General features: G+C 42.9%; 2 protein-coding genes across 2 annotated transcripts; both read left to right on the forward strand.

Moving 5' to 3' along the window:
• Positions 1-206: 206 nt before the first annotated feature.
• On the forward strand, positions 207-14,612 carry LAP3 (leucine aminopeptidase 3). Its single transcript, XM_062636433.1, has 13 exons — positions 207-307; positions 853-968; positions 1,303-1,357; positions 2,319-2,424; positions 3,525-3,684; positions 6,276-6,437; positions 7,458-7,616; positions 8,359-8,483; positions 9,857-9,945; positions 11,274-11,376; positions 12,966-13,045; positions 13,895-14,007; positions 14,117-14,612. Exons 1-13 carry the CDS (start codon positions 215-217, stop codon positions 14,313-14,315), a joined length of 1,560 nt encoding a protein of 519 aa, XP_062492417.1. The 5' UTR covers positions 207-214; the 3' UTR covers positions 14,316-14,612.
• Positions 14,613-15,248: 636 nt separating this feature from the next.
• MED28 (mediator complex subunit 28) lies at positions 15,249-17,365 on the forward strand. The gene is made up of 4 exons (XM_062636473.1): positions 15,249-15,451; positions 15,528-15,594; positions 16,485-16,597; positions 17,056-17,365. Exons 1-4 carry the CDS (start codon positions 15,290-15,292, stop codon positions 17,251-17,253), a joined length of 540 nt encoding a protein of 179 aa, XP_062492457.1. The 5' UTR covers positions 15,249-15,289; the 3' UTR covers positions 17,254-17,365.
• Positions 17,366-17,568: the final 203 nt, after the last annotated feature.

A 17,568-nucleotide genomic window follows, 5' to 3' on the forward strand; every position in this document is an offset into this window, starting at 1 on the left:
AGCAGGAGGGCAAACATCCCCTGTGGGACCGATCCCCATCCCTTGCGGTGCACAGCCCTGCGCACACCTAAACCCCGAAACACCGCTCGTGTCCCCGCAGACACCGACCTGTGACGGATCCTTGCCTCCCGGCTCCGTCCCGACCGCCCCTCGCCTGCCCCGCCCCGCTCGGCGCCGGCTGATGAAGCGACTGGCGCGACTGTTGCCGCCTGCCATGCTGCTGCCGGGTGTGCGGAGCGCGGCCCGCCGCCTCGGCCGGGACCTCCCGCTGGCCTGCAGGGGCTGCAGCCGCGCCGCGGGCGGGAAGGTGAGGGGGCACAGGGACCCCCCCCTTGCCCGGGGTGACCCAAGGCGGGAGCGGGCAGCCATGACGCGAGGTGCCCCTTCCTTCCTCCTGCTGTTCCGCAGCCGTGGCTGAGCGTGCCGGTCGCCCAGCGCTTCCCAGGTCCAGCCCCGGGCTTTAGCTCGAAAACCTGCGGTGCCGAGGTGGTCGCCTTGCCCTGCGGGGCTGGCCCGCAGGAGAGGAGCTGCTGTTCCCTCCAGTTGGGTGAACCTCGCTGGAGGGCTATGACTGGGGGAGCTGCTCTTTTGTACTTTTAATCACAGGTTGAAACAGGTTTTGTTTTCTACGTGGTAGGCAAAATGATTGTGTCTTTAATTATACTGTGTGTTTTTCACCCTTCGAAGTGCTGGTTGTGGTGACCTGGTTTACCAAAGAGTTGCTCTGTGCATTGTTGGATAAATACATAAACTGAGTATATGCAGTAGCTATGATGCAAACAGTGTGCTTGCTGCCTTTTAGATGGGTCGTTAAATTTCATGTTGTTTACATCCCTGTGTATCCTTTCTTAGGGTCTTGTTCTGGGGATCTATTCAAGTGAAAAGGATGGAGGTGCTGCCCAGCTCACTAGTGCAGGAGATGCTTTTGATAGACTTGTGTCTGGAAGGCTGAGAGAACTTGTGTCCATGTAAGTGCGTGATCAGCTGCTGAAATGGATTAATGTACCTACAAACACCAATAGGAGCAGTCTTTTTTATAGTTATTAAGTGTTTTTACCCACAGCACTTCCCAGGCTGGTATTTGCTTCTACCAGGCCAAGCAATTTGGAAGGGAACTCCTGTGGAAAAACTGAGCACTAAGGAAATGTGCAAAATGTTCATAGGAACTGCCTTTTTCTGTGGATTGGCACCAAGCCAAGTGTCCCAGAACTGTTGAGAAACACTGTGGGGTGTGGGATGAATGTAGTATTGTAACAACTGCATAAAGGACTTTTTTATTGAAAGAATCTTTTTGTGTCCTAGATGTGGACCACCTTTGAAGAAAGGAAAAACACGCATATTCCATGGTTTGCATCAGGTACTAACTGGATTTTTGTGTATATATTGACTAATGTGTGAGGTTTGCCCTTGCATCTTACTTTAAGCCATTCACTGTTGTGCTTGTATAAATGCTCTGCTGTTCTTCCCCCTCACACCTCTCAACAAAAGGTGTGGTTCATGTGGGGCATTGCAGAACAGGAGCTTTCAACATTTGCATGGCCGTTTTCGTATTCCTATGCTCCCTGCACTGTGCTGTAGGTTGAGAAGATGTAAACGAATCTGCTCCAAAGGTGGTGCGCTCTGAATAACTGCTTACTGAATGAGCTGAATGAAACACAACAGTTCTGGATCTGGCTCCTACTGTGCAGGAGGAGCAAGTGTGTGTACTGGAATGTGCAAAGACCTTCCAGACATGACAATTCTAACACAAGGTAGTCCCGTCAGACTGTCTGCTGTTTATAAGGCAAGCATTTAGTCTGCTGCATCGCATTGCTTTCCTGAGTTCTGGGGCTGTGTACCTCTGTGCAGCTTTGGTTTGTAACCTGGCAAATCATGCCAGCTCAACTCCTGAGCTGAGGTGATAGGCTTAGCCTTGGAGGTGATTTTATTTCCCTGAGCAGAGTAGTAGTGTACCAAAAAAGGTTACGCTTCTCCAGCTAAGTTCTGGCCTGTGTTTTAGCTGGAAAGCTGGATCTGCTTTCAAAGGACTCTTAGACTTGCCCTTAGAAATATCAGGTTTGCTGTGTGTTGAACATAAAGCCCTATCTGCTGCAATACACAGGATTATTAACTGGACAGAAGAACTGGTTGCATGCCTGTGGCAAATGATGAGGAGTGCAACACAGTGGCACAGTGCTGGCACTCTTAATGAGGAAATGTATGTAACAAAGTACTGAAGGTGTTTAGTACTTGGTCTAGCAAGTAAGGTCTTTTTAGCAACTCTGCTGTGGCTGTACCAATGAGGGAAGTGAATCCATTTGTGTGTTGGCTTCATCTAGGACTTTCCAAGTGTGGTTGTAGTTGGCTTGGGCAAGAAGAATGCTGGAATAAATGACCAAGAAAACTGGAATGAAGGCAAAGAAAACATTCGTGCAGCTGTTGCAGGTTGGCTCTTACATTTTCTTAAGCATTGTCTATAAAACTATTGCAGTGGTGCAGCAAGTTCCATTTTTGAAGAATGAGTCTAGGTATGATTTTGTTTTGAAATGCAAAACCTATTCTGTGGTTTGTTAAATACCCTTACTTGTCACTGATACTCATGTAAATTTTTTCCTTAGTGAGAAAGGAGTTACAGGGCATGTAAATCCATCTGCAGTCAGGTAACTGCAGTTATTGAAATCAAATAACTTTCCTGAACAGTGTGAAAAGGCACTTGTTTAATCACTGCTGTTGTGAAGCCCAAGAGCACCACCAATTCACGTTATGCTCACACTGTTCTTCAGTATGCATATATAATCACTTTTGTTACCCATTTTGTAACAGATACTTGTACTATAAACTGGTGTCTTTCAGAACATCAGTAGGATGATTCAGTATGTTACCTGTTATAGGCAGAGGAGGCCTCTTATCTTAATCAAGGGTGACTGCTGTATCTAAGTGTGTATAAACCAAGAATAAAAAGAGTTCTTGCCACAGAGTTTATTATCTATGACAGGAGGTCAGTCACATGTATGACAGATGTATACCCACCCATGAGTGCTAGCTCATCTTGTCTTAACAGCTGCCAAAACATTGTGAAGTTATTTGGGTACAAAGTAGAATTTATGGAACTTAATATTATTTTTGTTTATAAAAGTGTGTATAAAGTCATTTGGAAGAAAAGAGAAAAAAAACTAAATTACAACATTTTTCTGATACCTGCAGATAATTGCAGATAGTTATAATCCGCAGGACTAGAGGAAGATGGAGTTTTTCTTTGCTATAGATTGAGTTTAAAGGAATTGGAACAACTGTGGACTTTTTTCTCGTGAATTGTCTTAATCATTATAATCTGTCAAGTGGTATTTTAGTTGAAATTTATCAGTATATGATCATTGCATTTTTAATCATTCTACTGAATGATCTTTGTAATTGATTTACCCATCAACTTGGATATCTTGAGTTAAAATTATTTTTCCCTTTAAATGTCATATTGATTACCACAGAGACCTGTTTTGCTGTTCTGTGCAATACTCAGCCCACTAGTTCCATACTGTGTTTTTCAGTTGGCTGTAGACAGATCCAAGATCTGGAGATCACTTGTGTTGAAGTAGACCCCTGTGGAGATGCTCAAGCAGCTGCAGAAGGTGCTGTCCTTGGATTGCATGAATATAATGAGCTGAAGCAAAAAAAGAAGCCTGTAGTTACTCCTCAGCTTCATGGAAGGTGATGACAAAAGGAAAGCTGGTTTTATTTATTTATAAAACCGTGCATGTTTATGCATGAGAAAAACACAAACCTGGAAGAATAGGGAGAATAGAAGTTAGTGAAATAAAAATAATTTAGGTTGGAAAGGACCTCTGGAGATCACCTAGTCCAGCTGCAGCTTGGATTAGGAATAACCTGGAAGTTGCATACAACTTTAAAGCTTGATCAGGCCTTTGTTTAGTCCAGTTTTGAGTATCTCCTGAGACAAAAATTCTACAGCCTCACTGGCCCATCTGTTCCAGTATTTAACCACACTCATGGTGAATTTTGTTTTTCTTTATCCCCTGCTGCAGTTTCCCTTGTTGAATCTTGAGACCCTTGTCAGTTACGCCCTTGCTGTGCAGTTCTGAGATGTGTCTGTCTTCATCTTCTCTATAAACCCTATTTAAGGGTAAAGACTGCAATTAGATCTTTCCTAAATTTTTCTTCTCTAGGTGAAGCAACCCCAATTCTCTTAGCTTCTCATGTGCCATGTGCTCCAGCTCTCTACCCTTCTTAGTCTTTGTCCTTTCTCCAGTTTATCAGTATTGGTTTTGTATTCAGGAACTCAAAAGTGGACATAGCTCGGTGCAGCCTCACAAATGCCAAGGAAGTAAATAATTATTGCCCTTAATGTGCTGGCTAAGCTTTAATCCAGCACAGTACATGGTTGGCCTTTGTCACCAGAGTAATGCACTGCTTACTCCTATTCAACTTGTCCACCGGGATCCCCAGGTTTTTTTCTGCAGCGTTGCTTTCTGCCTTAGTTGTAGTCAGTGTCCAGCCTGACTTGCACAGAGTTGTTCTGTCCCAGGTGCAGGACTTTACACCAGTCTTTGTTAAACTTCATGGTGTTCCCCCTGATGCATTCCTCCAGCTTGGCAAGGCCCCCGTGAATGGTGGCCCTACCCTCTCCATTGCAGCTGCTCCCTGCAGTGCCATGCTGTCCGTGAATTTCCAAGGGTAGTTTCCATTCTCCAAGTTGTTGATGAAGGTATCAGCCTCAGTATCAGCTCCTGGGGAGCACCACATGACTGACTGCCAGCTAGACCATTCAACTGTTGTCTCTTATCTTCTGAGCCCAACAGTTCTTCCAGTGTCTCACCCATTTTATAGTCTATCCCTCCAGATCATGTTTTCTCCGTTTGTCTGCAAGGGTTCTATGTGAAAACCTTGTTAAAGCCAAGATAAAAGACATCCACTGTGGTTCTTTGTGCCAACCCTCTCACCATAAGTCAGGCAAGTTGGCCAGGCATGATTTACCCAAACCAAATTTATGACTGTTCTCAGTGACCATCTTGTCCTTCATGTACCTGGAAATGGCTTCCAAGATTACTCTCTCCATGCACCTTTAGGGGATTAGTCTAGGATTACTGCCTTGTAGTTTCCTATATCCTTCTTGCCATTCTTAAAGATTGGGATTTGTCCTTCTCCAGTCGTTGGGGACCACATTCAGTCACCATGACATTTCAAACTGAAAGAGACCAGCCTTGTAATGATGCCAGCCTGCTCCCTCAGCACTCTTGGATACATGTTGCCTGATATCAAGGACTCCTGAATGTCCAGCTTCCTTAAGCAGTCCTAAGTCTATCTTTCTCTGCCATGGGTAGTACCTTTCTTCCCCAGGCTCTGTTACTAAGCATGAAGAACTGGGGAATCTGGAAGCAGACCTTAATAATTAAGGCAGGCATTGAAAACTTCAGTCATCTCAGTTTTCACGAGGTTGTCTGCCCCATTTAGCAAGGGAACAACATTATTTCTGATCTTCCTTTTGCTGATGATTTACCTCTTGAGGTCCTCTTATTGCCTTTCCCACTTTGAGACATTTGGTCTCTTGAGTCTCTCCCTCCATATCCAGGCAATGTTTCTGTATTCATTCTGTATTCCTTCTTCACTGTGTTGCTTTTTTGAGAGGTGGAATCCAGCTTAATGCTCTGTGCTGTGCTATCTTTTAACCAAGTAAGTCACTTCTGTCTCAGTAAAATGGGAAGTTTTGTTCTGGCAGTGTTGCAGAGTAGCTAGAGGGACATCTCAATTTCCTGTACAGGCAGCACTTTGAATGTTTGTTCTGCCATTTGTTAGGGAGATGCCTTGAGTGCACTGTGAAAGGAGATCCAAATTCCACTCATATCACATAATCATATTTCAGTAAAGCGTAAAACAGACTTGGAGGCTTTATGTGGTAAATAAAAACATCCAGGGCTGTTACAATTAGTGTGATTACAAATTTTGGAACGGGTATTAAACCTTGTGCTTAAGGATTTAAACCAATCTCTGACTAGTGAGGATTTGAAGAGGCCTAATATGTTAGAGAATTTTACATCTGTCTGCTGTAGGATTCTTCTGGCTTTCTGTGAAGCATTTGGCACAGACTAGCACCAGAGATGAGTTCTACACTAGACGTCCCTTGGAATTCATACTAAGTTCCTTGTACTAAGATTACTGTGACGTTCTTAATTGCCCTGATTTAATGTTGCCGTATTTTCATACAGGAGAGAACAGATGGATACTGACAACATTTTACTTTTGCAAATGTTTCCAATCCTGATTATTGTTATGTTTTTGTTTAGTGCTGAAAGCGAAGCCTGGCAAAAAGGTGTTCTCTATGCTGAGGGTCAGAACCTCGCTCGGTACCTTATGGAGGCTCCAGCTAATTACATCACTCCAATAAAATTTGCTGAACATATTGAACAGAAGCTCAAAAGTTTCGGCAATGTGAAGGTCCATATAAGGTAAAATCCTTTGAGGTTATTTAGGTCTGTAGTGGGCTCTCATTTTCTCTTTGCCGCTTCAAATGACAAAAGCAGAAGTGTGTTGTGAAGAGGTACAAGGGGCACCCAGGCTGCAAGTTACTCTCAGTTTTAGAAGGTGAGCTTCTAGTTTGCAGGGTAGGCAAGATACTGTGACACAGTGAAATGATTCACTGTCAATTGGTCATGCAGCTGATTACTGCTTAGTTAACACAAGTGCGGGAAAAGGGAGCTTAGTGAAGACTCAGTGACTAGAGGGCAAATACTAGGTACCTTTTTTCTAATACCTTTTGTTTTTGTCCCAAATAGATTTTATACAGCCCTCTCTGGGTTGTTGTTGTTTTTTTTTTTAATTTGGATGTGTTAATGAAACATTCTGTGTTTATTGCTGTTACTGTTGTTTGAGGGGGTTTTAGCTTTTAAAAATGTTGAGGTGGAGCCGTGAAAGCCCTTGCAGTTGAATTTGCACAGCTAACACTTCCTGCCTCTGAATTACTAGTTGCTGCTCTTTGGTGGAAATGGGTTAACGGGTTGTGCAAGTGTTGGAGGCTGTTCTGTTGAAAAGCAGAAGACCAAGGGAAGTCAACTTTGCTATCAAGATGGTTAGCTATGGACAGAAAGCTAAACTGTAACCTGCTGCAGTATTGTTACTTCATATGCCCTCGGAGACCACAGCCTCATGGGCAAGTGGCAGTTTGATGCTTTCTGACACAGAAAGTACAGAGGAGCTGTTGTTTGTTTTGTTGGTTGGTTGGGTTTTTAGACAAGGCAAAAAAAAATTGCCAAGCAGCAACTCTGAGGAAGTATTTTTCAGTTTCACAAAACAATAATGATTGATTTACACCACAGTTTCCCAAATAACTAAACCAAAATTAATAGAAAGAAACTGTCAAGGATTGTGGTATTTTAAAAACAAACAAAGTCACCTTGGTTAAGGTGTCCAATTACAAAATTAAAATTATTAAAATTACATAAAAAAAAAAATATGTATTTCTGTTCCAGACCAGAGTCTTGGATTGTGACACAGCAGATGGGAGCATTCCTGAGTGTTGCTAAGGGCTCGGCTGAGCCTCCCATCTTTCTGGAGATTCACTATTCAGGTGGTGCTAATGCAAGTGACCGCCCGCTGGTGTTTGTAGGAAAAGGAGTTACATTTGACAGGTACGTGTGCTAATATTCTAGTGACTAAAGGTGGGAAATGCCTTCCTGCTATTCATGTTGTATAGGTAGATGCTCAGCACAACTTCCAATGCCATTCCAATGAACTTGCCTTTTATAGTAGATTGTGCTGCTTTGCCTGGGAATAAGACAAGCTTGAGTGGTTGAACAAAGTAGGAACTGATATACTCTCGTATTATAAGGGGAAAATGGAAATTTTTGGGGAAAGAAGATGAAGAATGTGCTACTTTTTTTCTTGGCCTGAGCAAACCTCTGGATGAAGAATGTATATGTTTAGAGTTGCAGTCTGTCACAGGACACCTAGGTCATGCTTAGGGAAAGAGAAAATAGCTCATGCATTGCAGCTATTCCTTATGATAGCTTTTCATGTCACGTAGCTACTGAAGAATTTGTCAGTCTGTTCCCCTTCCATATGATGATTTTACCAGGTGTACTATTTTGTTCTGGTTTTGTGCTCTTTTGTTATTCTGAAGACCACTGAGTTAGTCCACTGCAGATTCTTATGGTGTCCTAACTATGAGAAAACAAGTCAGGGAGATACATGATCAGAAAGGAGCCCCTCACTGCCTTGCTTTCAATATGCTTACTAGGGGGTGGCAGGTTGAGAGCACAAGTCTAGCATTTCCTGATGCTTGCTGCTGAAACATACTGATGGGCAGAATATTCTCAACGTATGCAACATGAAACTCCTCCATGTTGATGGTACTTGTGCTGTGTGTTGCAGTGGTGGCATTTCACTGAAGCCATCATCAGGTATGGATGCTATGAGAGCAGATATGGGAGGGGCAGCGACTGTCTGCTCAGCCGTTGTGACAGCAGCAGCTTTAAATCTCCCTCTTAACATAATTGGTAAGTGTGTGTATGTATGTGTGTGAGAAGCCAGAAATCTGAATTTTACAAGATTTTGTTTAAACACTAAAGTTCTAGTATGAGTACTGGTTATGATCTTACAGAAATGTCCTGGCCTCTTGCAGACTGACTGCTCTCATTCCCTGTTCAGCCTCTCTTCTCTTTTTGCTTGCTTTGCACAGTTACTGGCTTTGCTTGAATAAAGTACTGCAACACCAAATTAAAATTGTGAAAGCCTGATTTTTACATCTTAAGAGAGAAATGGTTGTCAATAAACTTACTTTCGATGAGTTTTTCGTAAGTCCTGATCCTTCATTCCAAGAAGGAGTCTGGAGATCTTTAAAAGCAATTAGAAGTGAAAAGGTGTTCGGTGGGCATGTACCACAGCTGAACAGGAACAGAGATCAGTTTTTGTTTCATTGGGTGAGTAGCTCAGCAGAAATCTAAACCAACCAACCCAAACCAGTACTTTTAAGGACGAGCAGTGCTTACTTTTCCTGCAGAAATGTTGCACAGCTAAAATTAAATGAGCTGATTCAGGAACCGTGGTAAAACAAGCTGGGGACGACACGTAATCCATTCTAGGATAAGTTTTATGTTTGACAACCTTGATTTACAGGGCACTAGTAATTTCGTCACTTTTATTCTTCAGCCAGTAGAGGGCAGCAAAACCCACCCTCACGCCATTCCTCACCTAAAGAATGCCCTGGGAAGGGCAGAATCAGTGGAGCAAAAGTCTGTGTACGCAATTCCACTGAAAAGTGGTGGCCTTCATTCAGTTCGCTTATTCCTTGTGCCAGGAGCAGGTTTTCCGTGAGAATGGTGGAGTGCCTTTCATCCTATTATCCCATTCGTAACTGGGGCTTTGAGGCTGACCCTCTCTTTTGTTCATCTCTGTTTGCTTTTCTTATGGCTGTAGTCCTATGGTGGGACCTTGGCCCCCTCCCTTGACATTATACAGTGTGTAATTTCAATGAGCAGAGCTTGAATGGCTCAGTATTCGTCTGAGAAGTTTTTAATTTCAGGAAGAAATCTCTTTACATGTGACTAATGATACATATATGGAAAATGTGAGATAATATTTGTTGCTCCTCTGATCTCACTAGTCCAGGCATAAAGTAGAAGTAAATCCTTGTGGCAAAACAGTGTGGGTGGGAGAACGTGGTGGTGCAGCATGTAGAGGAATTCCCTGATTGAAAACTGGACCATGTGTCTTTTAGTAACCTGGAAAATTTGGATTTTTGAGCATGAATTCAAGATGAGAATAGTACTGTTTCCTTAAGGGGGGGGGGGGGTGGGGGTGGTTCTAAGTGTTTTTTCTATGTCTTTTCTGAGAAAGAAACTAGTAATTCATTTTTCTTTTTCTCTCTGAGGTGTGGCACCCCTCTGTGAAAATATGCCCAGTGGCAAGGCAAACAAGCCTGGGGATGTAGTTAGAGCCAAGAATGGAAAAACAATACAGGTATGTATGTGAAACTTGGGTTTTAAATACTTCTAGAGAATTGGTTTAACCAATCAAGTTATGACTGCAGTCAGAGGACATGTTTGAAAAGACCCTTTAGGAAGATAAGCAGCACAAGTATACTGTTCTTAAAAATGTAAGCAGCATGTTATCAATTAGAAATTGTTGTCATAGGATTCTTTCAAATCTAAATAGATTGAAGAGATGAGACAAATTTTGTAAGTTGCTAGGAAAAGCTGAAAAGTGCAGTCATTTACTGCACATGCTAGAAAATCTTGTTTTAGCACAAGAGGTTGTCACAGTGCTCATAAATACAGGTTCTCTGTCCATGTGAAGAGCATTAATTGCTTCCAGTGACCCTTCAGGACACTTGCCTCCTATCTGCAGTAAGACATTAGAGTATTAGTTCCCTGGTCACATAACCTAGGCCTTTACAGTGCCAAGCTCCTTGGGACAATCAGAACTCTGAGTCATGGGCTGTTGGTTGCCAAATCAGTACCCCAGAATGCATATTTCATATTTAATCCAAGAAGTTCCATACTCATTTAATAGATTAAATGGTACTGCAAGTCACTGTGCGATGGATAACTGATTTTTGTGCCGAAGTAGGTGGCTTAATCAGTATTTCTGTCTGAATTTCTGTGAATCTGCATCTTTGACTTGTTGAACCTTCCAGTTTCCTGAGGTTCTTTTCCCAAAACTGAGTTCAGTCACCCCCTGATCTGAAGGAAAAGACTGGACCCATATTCCCCCACCAAGAAGAAATTTGCAGGAGAGTGCTAGTAGCTCAGAGCACAACATGCAATTAATCTTGCAGAATTCAGCATCAGTCTTCCCTGAAAGGGGAAAGGAACAAGGGGGGCTATTGATTTTTGTTTTTCAGAGGGGAAAAATTTCAAGCTCCAAAGCAGGAAAGCAGCATAACAAGGAGCTGTTTCCAGGCATTCACCTGTGCTGCTCCATGGTAGATGGTCCTCCTCAGCTGTGATTTCCATGGGCCAGATCTCTGTGTGTGCTCTGAAGCAGCTTCTGGGCTCCACTGGGGTACATCTCTAGGCTCTTCTGGGGCACAGAGACCTGTGCAAAGGAGGCTGTAGTGCTGAAAGATCACCTGGCCTCAGCTACAGATACACTTTTATTTTATAACTTTAAATTGATACTGTCTTTTTCCTTTTTCTTTTCTTTTTTTGAATAAATTTTGGCTGACCTGCCATTCTTTCACAGTGCATTTATAATCTGACAGCTCTTTAAGATACCATGTAAGAAATAAGTCAATGAAAGGGATGTTTTCAATAGTTAATCTATTTTTACTAATTTTGCACCTGAAGGTAGATAACACAGATGCAGAAGGAAGACTGCTGCTAGCTGATGCTCTCTGTTACGCCCACAGTTTTAATGCAAGGGCTATTCTGAATGCTGCAACACTAACAGGTAAGCAGTCTTCCTCCCCTGCTCATTTTGTAAGTCAGTTCTTTGTTACTGTTATTAATTGGGCTGTGGATTAGTTAACAGCGTGTAGATAAAGTCAACCTAAATTCAAAAGCAACTGAGATTTTACCTGTTTTAGAGCAGCAACTAGCACAGCTTATGCTCTAACAACTTATACAGTGTCTTCAGGACTGGGGGGAGTACTGGCATGTAGCAACACAGATGGACTTGGGCTGGCCCAGCTGAGCTGGAATTAAGCAGGAAAACCTATGCAGGCTTGGATGTTTCTGCACAATGTTTCCCAGTGCTTCCATTTCTGAGTTAAGTCTTCCCAGCTCCTGGGACCATGTGAGGCAGAGATACTGGTGTAGTATCCATATGGCACTGGCCATACTGGAGTCAAAATAGCTTCTTTGTGAAGGGCTTCCTGAGTGCTTGAGCTCTGACCTAGCCTGCACCAGCTCTTCCATCATGTGAGCTAGCTCAGGTCTCCATGATTCTAGATAATAAAATAGGAGAGTTATTGTCATGCTCCTAAGAATTCGTTTGACTGAAGTATCTCTTATTTTATGTGTCATTTGCACACTTTCAGGCATAATAACATGTTCTTTAATTGTTTCATCTCTACAGCTGTATATGAATGAGGTTATAATTCAGATTTAAAATCATCATTGTATATGTATCTCATGAACTACCCATGAGCAGCTGTAGCTGAAATGAGAGCAAATATGGAAGAGGAGTTCAGACAGGAGTCTACTGTGTTGCTTAATGAATACACTAAGCAAAATCATTATTTTTCTATATATTCTCTCCTAGTGCTTTAAATGATGTTCCATCCACTTATTCAGTTCATATTCTGTGGAAAATTTAACTAGACAGAAGGGAAGATGATTTTAAGATCATTTGCTTATATAAAAGTATTATCATATAAAGAGCATGATAGAAGTTTACTCCCACTATAGATTATTCTGTATTTGAAATCCTTGGGCACCAAGCACAAGGAGAAGAGCTCCTCTAGAAATTTCTCTGATGTACCGTGTTGTTAAACTACATTTTTTCTTCTTTTTTTATTTAATCTTGCTGAGAATTGAGTGTTGGCATTACAGAAACAGTTCTGTGGCATCAAATAAATATGTATGTAATCCCTCTGGTGTAGGCATGGGTTAGTATCTATGCAAGTGAAATTCACAGAAGAGAAAGTATCAGCTCAGAAATTTTAGAGGTCTTTAAATTGCAAAATGTTCACTCCCTTGTATTTTCACAATAAACAATAAAATTGGGATTTTTGGGGGGGACACTTCTATTGCTGAATGCATTCTATTGGAATACTGCTAAGAAACATCTAGCTGAAAACAGAAAATTGTAGTTTAATGAGATACAGAATATAAGTTTTTATGAATTCTTGTTAATACATTTGTATAATCTAATAGGACAACACTTAAACTTTTAGAAATGCAGGTATACTAAAATCTTTAGTTCTTGCAGAGTTCAGAATTAAAACTGGAAAATTCTGTGAGGAGTCAGGATGCAGAGGAATAGCTCAGGTCCACTTTCTGCCTTTGTTGTATAACCATGAAGGTGTGTTTCTGTAGGTGCCATGGACATTGCACTGGGGTCAGCTGCAACTGGAGTGTTCACAAACTCATCTTGGCTTTGGAATCACCTTTATGAGGTAAGTAAGCTGCACTGTTAAATCATAGTAGTAATTCAGTAATAGCTGTTACTGAAAAGTTAATGCATTACTGAAAGTCTTATTTTATGCGAATCTAAAAGATATATTATTACATTTTGAAATCTGGTAGGAATGGTGTTAGTACTATACCAAAATTGAAAATAATTATTTTTTCTATGAATTACTAGATCGTTTTTGAGGTTTCATATCATACAGCAAACAGCATGCACATCATGTTGAGGATTTGCATGTTCGGACAACTTACTGCATATGCATAAGCTCTGGCTTACTGAAAGGAATTGATAGAAGTGGTAAATGCTCCATTCCTGGTGGTGTTCAAGGCCAGGTTGAACAGGGCCTTGGGTGACATGGTATAGTGTGAGGTGTCCCTGCTCATGGCAGGGGGTTGGAACTAGGTGATCTTAAGGACCTTTCCACCCCAAACCATTCTCTAATACATTCATGTTAAAAAGAACTGATCGTGCTTAACAACACTGAGACCAAAATTCAGAGGGGCCTCGTGAGTGACAGAAATGTGATGGCTAAAGGAAGCCTCTGAAGGGCAGATGGGGGGGGGGATGGAAGAACACCCAACCTCAAACCCCAGTCTTTAGATTTTTGGCTTTTGACTAACACTAAAGTACCCCAAAAAAGTAGGATTTGCTACTTTTGAAATACACTGTTTCATTTTGCAATATTTTCCCAAAATACTAATACTATATTGGGCTAAAGATTTTTTGGACTAATCAAAGCTAAACAAAAATAAGGACATATGATACTGGGGCTTATCAATGCGGTTCAAAAAAATAAAAGAAAAATTTGCATAAGCTGTCAGTGTCTCTGTTTCAGGCCAGCGTCGTGACAGGAGACAGAGTTTGGAGAATGCCTCTTTTTCAACACTACACAAAACAAGTAACAGACTCTCCTCTTGCAGATCTGAGTAACGTTGGCAAGTACAGCAGGTGAGTTGTATCAGTATCCTTCATGTGCCCCTTCCCTTCAGTGAAGTCCTTTCATGTTCGCGCTGTTGGTGTTGCTTTAGAAACAACACGGTTTCGTTGCTTCCCACAGACCTGGAGGAGCTTGCACAGCTGCTGCATTCCTGAAGGAATTCGTGACTGCCTCCCACTGGGCTCATCTAGACATAGCTGGTGTGATGTCAAATAAAGATGAGGTGCCCTACCTTCGAAAGGGCATGGCAGGGCGGCCTACAAGAACGCTGGTGGAGTTTGCAGCTCGACTGAGCCAAGATAGTTACAATACCACATAAAATACTTATTCTAAATCATCCACTCTGCCATAAGAAAAATATCTGGAAAAGTATTTTTCAGAAATGAATAGCCCAAGAATATTTTCACTACGGCAACAAACTACAAATGCATTTTATAAACCGTTACTTGAGTAAGAGTATCTCACCTTTGAGATTTGTTATCTCCTATTATGCAGCTTAAAATATAGTTTGAACTATTGAGATATTTAGTATCAAAACACAATGATGGATAGCATCTGCCCTATTTTATATGTGACATAAGCATAATTACTGCAAACAATAAATCTTTTACGTGGGTGTGTGTTTTGAGTGAGAGGATTAATGATGGTGATCGTAGCTGTGCCTCTGGGGTGAAACACAGGGACTGTGGATGGTAACTCTACAAAGGGGTTTATAAAAATGTTCTAGCATTTTAACTTACTAAAAATAAAACTGCTGTTGGTGTGTGTTGGGGTAGAAATGATGGGCTGTTGAAATTGGTGTGGCTAGCCTGGCTTCAGGGCTAAAGTGTGTAATGAGTCTTAAGCAAGTGCCAACACAAGTGTATATTGTAACTGTTTTACAAAAGCTAATGAGTGCAGGTTAATGTTTGGTGTTCATCTTGCATGATTTTTGTCATTCTGCTGCTTTCCTTCTATTGGTGTGAGCCTGGGAGGCTCCAAGCAGGGATGGTATTCCCAGAATCAGTTCAAACATCGAACTCTTAGCAATTGCCGCGTGAGGTGATGTGTTCTTGAGAATTTGGTGGTATTTGTTCCGAAACGCTGGTGTGCAATAGGTGCTGAAGGGGTGCTGACGGGGCTGGGGTCCGGCAGAGGCTGGGGAAGCAGTGTCCAGCTGCGCAGCACGGCTGCGCTTTCCCTGCTGCCTCTCTTTGCCGTGTAAGGCGCTGAGGTACCGACTCTCGGCGCTGAGGCGGCGCGGGCCCTGCCCGTTGCTGCCGCCCCTCTGCGCAGGCGCGGCTGCGCTGAGCCATGGCGGGGGCGCTGAGCGGCATGTTCGGTAACCAGCCTCCGGGGCCGCCGCCACCGCCGGGACCTCCCGGTGGGCCCGGCCCGGCAGGCCTCATCCCGCCTCCGACGGGGCCGCGCAATCCCAACAACACGCTGGTGGACGAGCTGGAAGCGTCCTTCGAGGTGTGTGGGCCGGGCTGGGGTTGGTCGCGGGTGGGCGCTGCTCTCCTGCTTACTTCCGCGTTCCCGCCTTTCGCAGGCCTGCTTCGCCTCGCTGGTGAGCCAGGACTACGTGAACGGCACAGACCAGGAGGAGATCCGCACCGGTGAGGCCCCGGGGTTGTGGGTGTACAGCGGCCGCGCCGCGCCGGGCCGGGCTTAGCCCTCGGAGGCTTTCGGGCGGTGCCGAGGTGCTGCGCTTGGCTGCTCGGAAACCATGGATACGCCACGGTTTTGTTGTGCAGGGCTGGAATACCGAGGAGCACGGACTGGGGCTGACTCCTCCTAAAGGTTCTTATGAAGGTTTGCAGGTGCATTTGGGCTTTGCCGGGAGTGTGTGTGTGTGCCTTGTCGTTTGAGGCCGAAAGAGGTTTAAAAACTCGGTTGTTACTCTTTCTTTGAACGGTGACTGACATAATTTTGGGTTGCTCACACCTCGAATCCTGTGTTCAGTTCTGGGCCCCTCACGACAAGACAGACATTGAGGTGCTGGAGCAGGGCCAGGGAAGGGCAACAAAGCTGGTGAAGGATCTGGAGCACAAGTGTGATGAGGAACGGCTGAAGGACCGGTTTTTTTTCTGGAGACAAGGAGCCTCAGGGGGCACCTTTTCTCTTTCTACACAACTACCTGAAAGGAGTGAGGTGGATGTTGGTCTCTTCTCTCAAGTAACAAGGCATAGAAGAAATGGCCTCAAGCTGGGCCATATTTGAGACCCTTTCATTGAGCCTGAAGTGGTTTCTTTATTCAACCAAGTTTCACAAATATTTTATCACTCTTTGTCATTGTCAAAAATATACTAAAACTTGGAAAAAGTTGCTGTCTTTTTTTGAGAGTTCTGAATGCTTGCAAAGCAGTGTTTTATACAGAGATTTCATGCACATCCTGGGTTTAGAAATATGTCATTTTAGTAAATCTTCAGATTTTCTTTCTAGAAAATACTATGAAATAGTTTGGTTTTTTTTTGGGAATCTGCCCTATTTTGTTCCTTTATTTTAGGTGTTGATCAGTGCATCCAGAAATTTCTGGACGTTGCAAGACAAACTGAATGCTTCTTCCTACAAAAAAGACTGCAGCTATCAGTCCAGAAACCGGAGCAAGTCATTAAAGAGGTATGTTTAAATTGATTACCTGTGTTGTGCTAGATCAGGTAAGCTGTGCACCAGTACAGTGAGTCACCTTGTTCAGCTGAATTTTGGGTTTCTCAATGTGATGCTGTACCTTAAGTTGGTAGAACTAGACCATTAACATGGCTCTCACCATGAACCTGGAGAAGCTAGATGCCTGCTGCACTGTGGGGTGTTGGAACATGGATGACAGTTTCATGGGAAGAAACAAACCAGTTGGTTAAATTTTGCTGGGAGTAATGATCTCTGAAACATATGACCAAGGGGAGCAGAACTAGTGCATGAACAGCACTTTCCCTCTGTTTCATTAGACACTTCTCATTGTTAGAATCCCTGTTAGATCAGCTTGAAAACTCAAGCAAAAAAAATTACATGTTCTGTATGCGAGGTGGTTTTTCTTCTGAAGACCATCTGTTTACTAACATGCATTTTTTCATTCCTAGGATGTTTCAGAATTAAGAAATGAATTGCAGAGGAAAGAAGCATTAATTCAGAAGCATTTGGGTAAACTGCGACACTGGCAGCAGGTCCTGGAAGATATTAGTGTACAGCACAAAAAGCCTGCAGAAATGCCTCAGGGTCCATTAGCTTACCTAGAACAAGCATCTGCCAACATTCCTGCTCCAATGAAGCAAACATAATCTTACAGTATTTTCAACTGTGCAAAGCAGTGGTGGTGGTCTTACTTTGTATGCTTTTTGTATAATGGAATTTGTACTAAAAATATAAAAAGTTAAGTGAAATAAATTACATTCCCCCCCCAAAAAAAAAAAAACAAAAACGTGTGGATTGGTTTTCTGTTTCAAAGAAAAATAGGCAGAGGTGCTATTCAGGATGCTTTCTGGCAGAAGTCTGTTTTTCCAGAATGCATCCTGTTCCTTCTAGCAAGGGTGGCCCCTAACTGCGTCTTTGCTGGTGTGCTGAAAAGACTTGCCCACATTACTGTTTGGTTCAGC

Source organism: Pezoporus occidentalis, unplaced genomic scaffold, assembly GCF_034315485.1.
Source record: "Pezoporus occidentalis ecotype Australia unplaced genomic scaffold, CSIRO_AGI_Poc_V1 ctg48, whole genome shotgun sequence".
Lineage (NCBI taxonomy): Eukaryota > Metazoa > Chordata > Aves > Psittaciformes > Psittacidae > Pezoporus > Pezoporus occidentalis.

What these genes read in the sequence shown, in the direction of transcription:
- LAP3 (XM_062636433.1), top strand. Translation starts at nt 215, where the DNA reads ATGCTGCTGCCGGGTGTGCGGAGCGCGGCCCGCCGCCTCGGCCGGGAC. An exon ending in TATTCCATGGTTTGCATCAG is followed by an intron (nt 1,358 to 2,318) that starts GTACTAACTGGA and finishes GGCTTCATCTAG; the next exon opens with GACTTTCCAAGTGTGGTTGT. An exon ending in AATGTGAAGGTCCATATAAG is followed by an intron (nt 6,438 to 7,457) that starts GTAAAATCCTTT and finishes TTTCTGTTCCAG; the next exon opens with ACCAGAGTCTTGGATTGTGA.
- MED28 (XM_062636473.1), top strand. Translation starts at nt 15,290, where the DNA reads ATGGCGGGGGCGCTGAGCGGCATGTTCGGTAACCAGCCTCCGGGGCCG. An exon ending in CCAGGAGGAGATCCGCACCG is followed by an intron (nt 15,595 to 16,484) that starts GTGAGGCCCCGG and finishes CCTTTATTTTAG; the next exon opens with GTGTTGATCAGTGCATCCAG. An exon ending in CGGAGCAAGTCATTAAAGAG is followed by an intron (nt 16,598 to 17,055) that starts GTATGTTTAAAT and finishes TTTCATTCCTAG; the next exon opens with GATGTTTCAGAATTAAGAAA.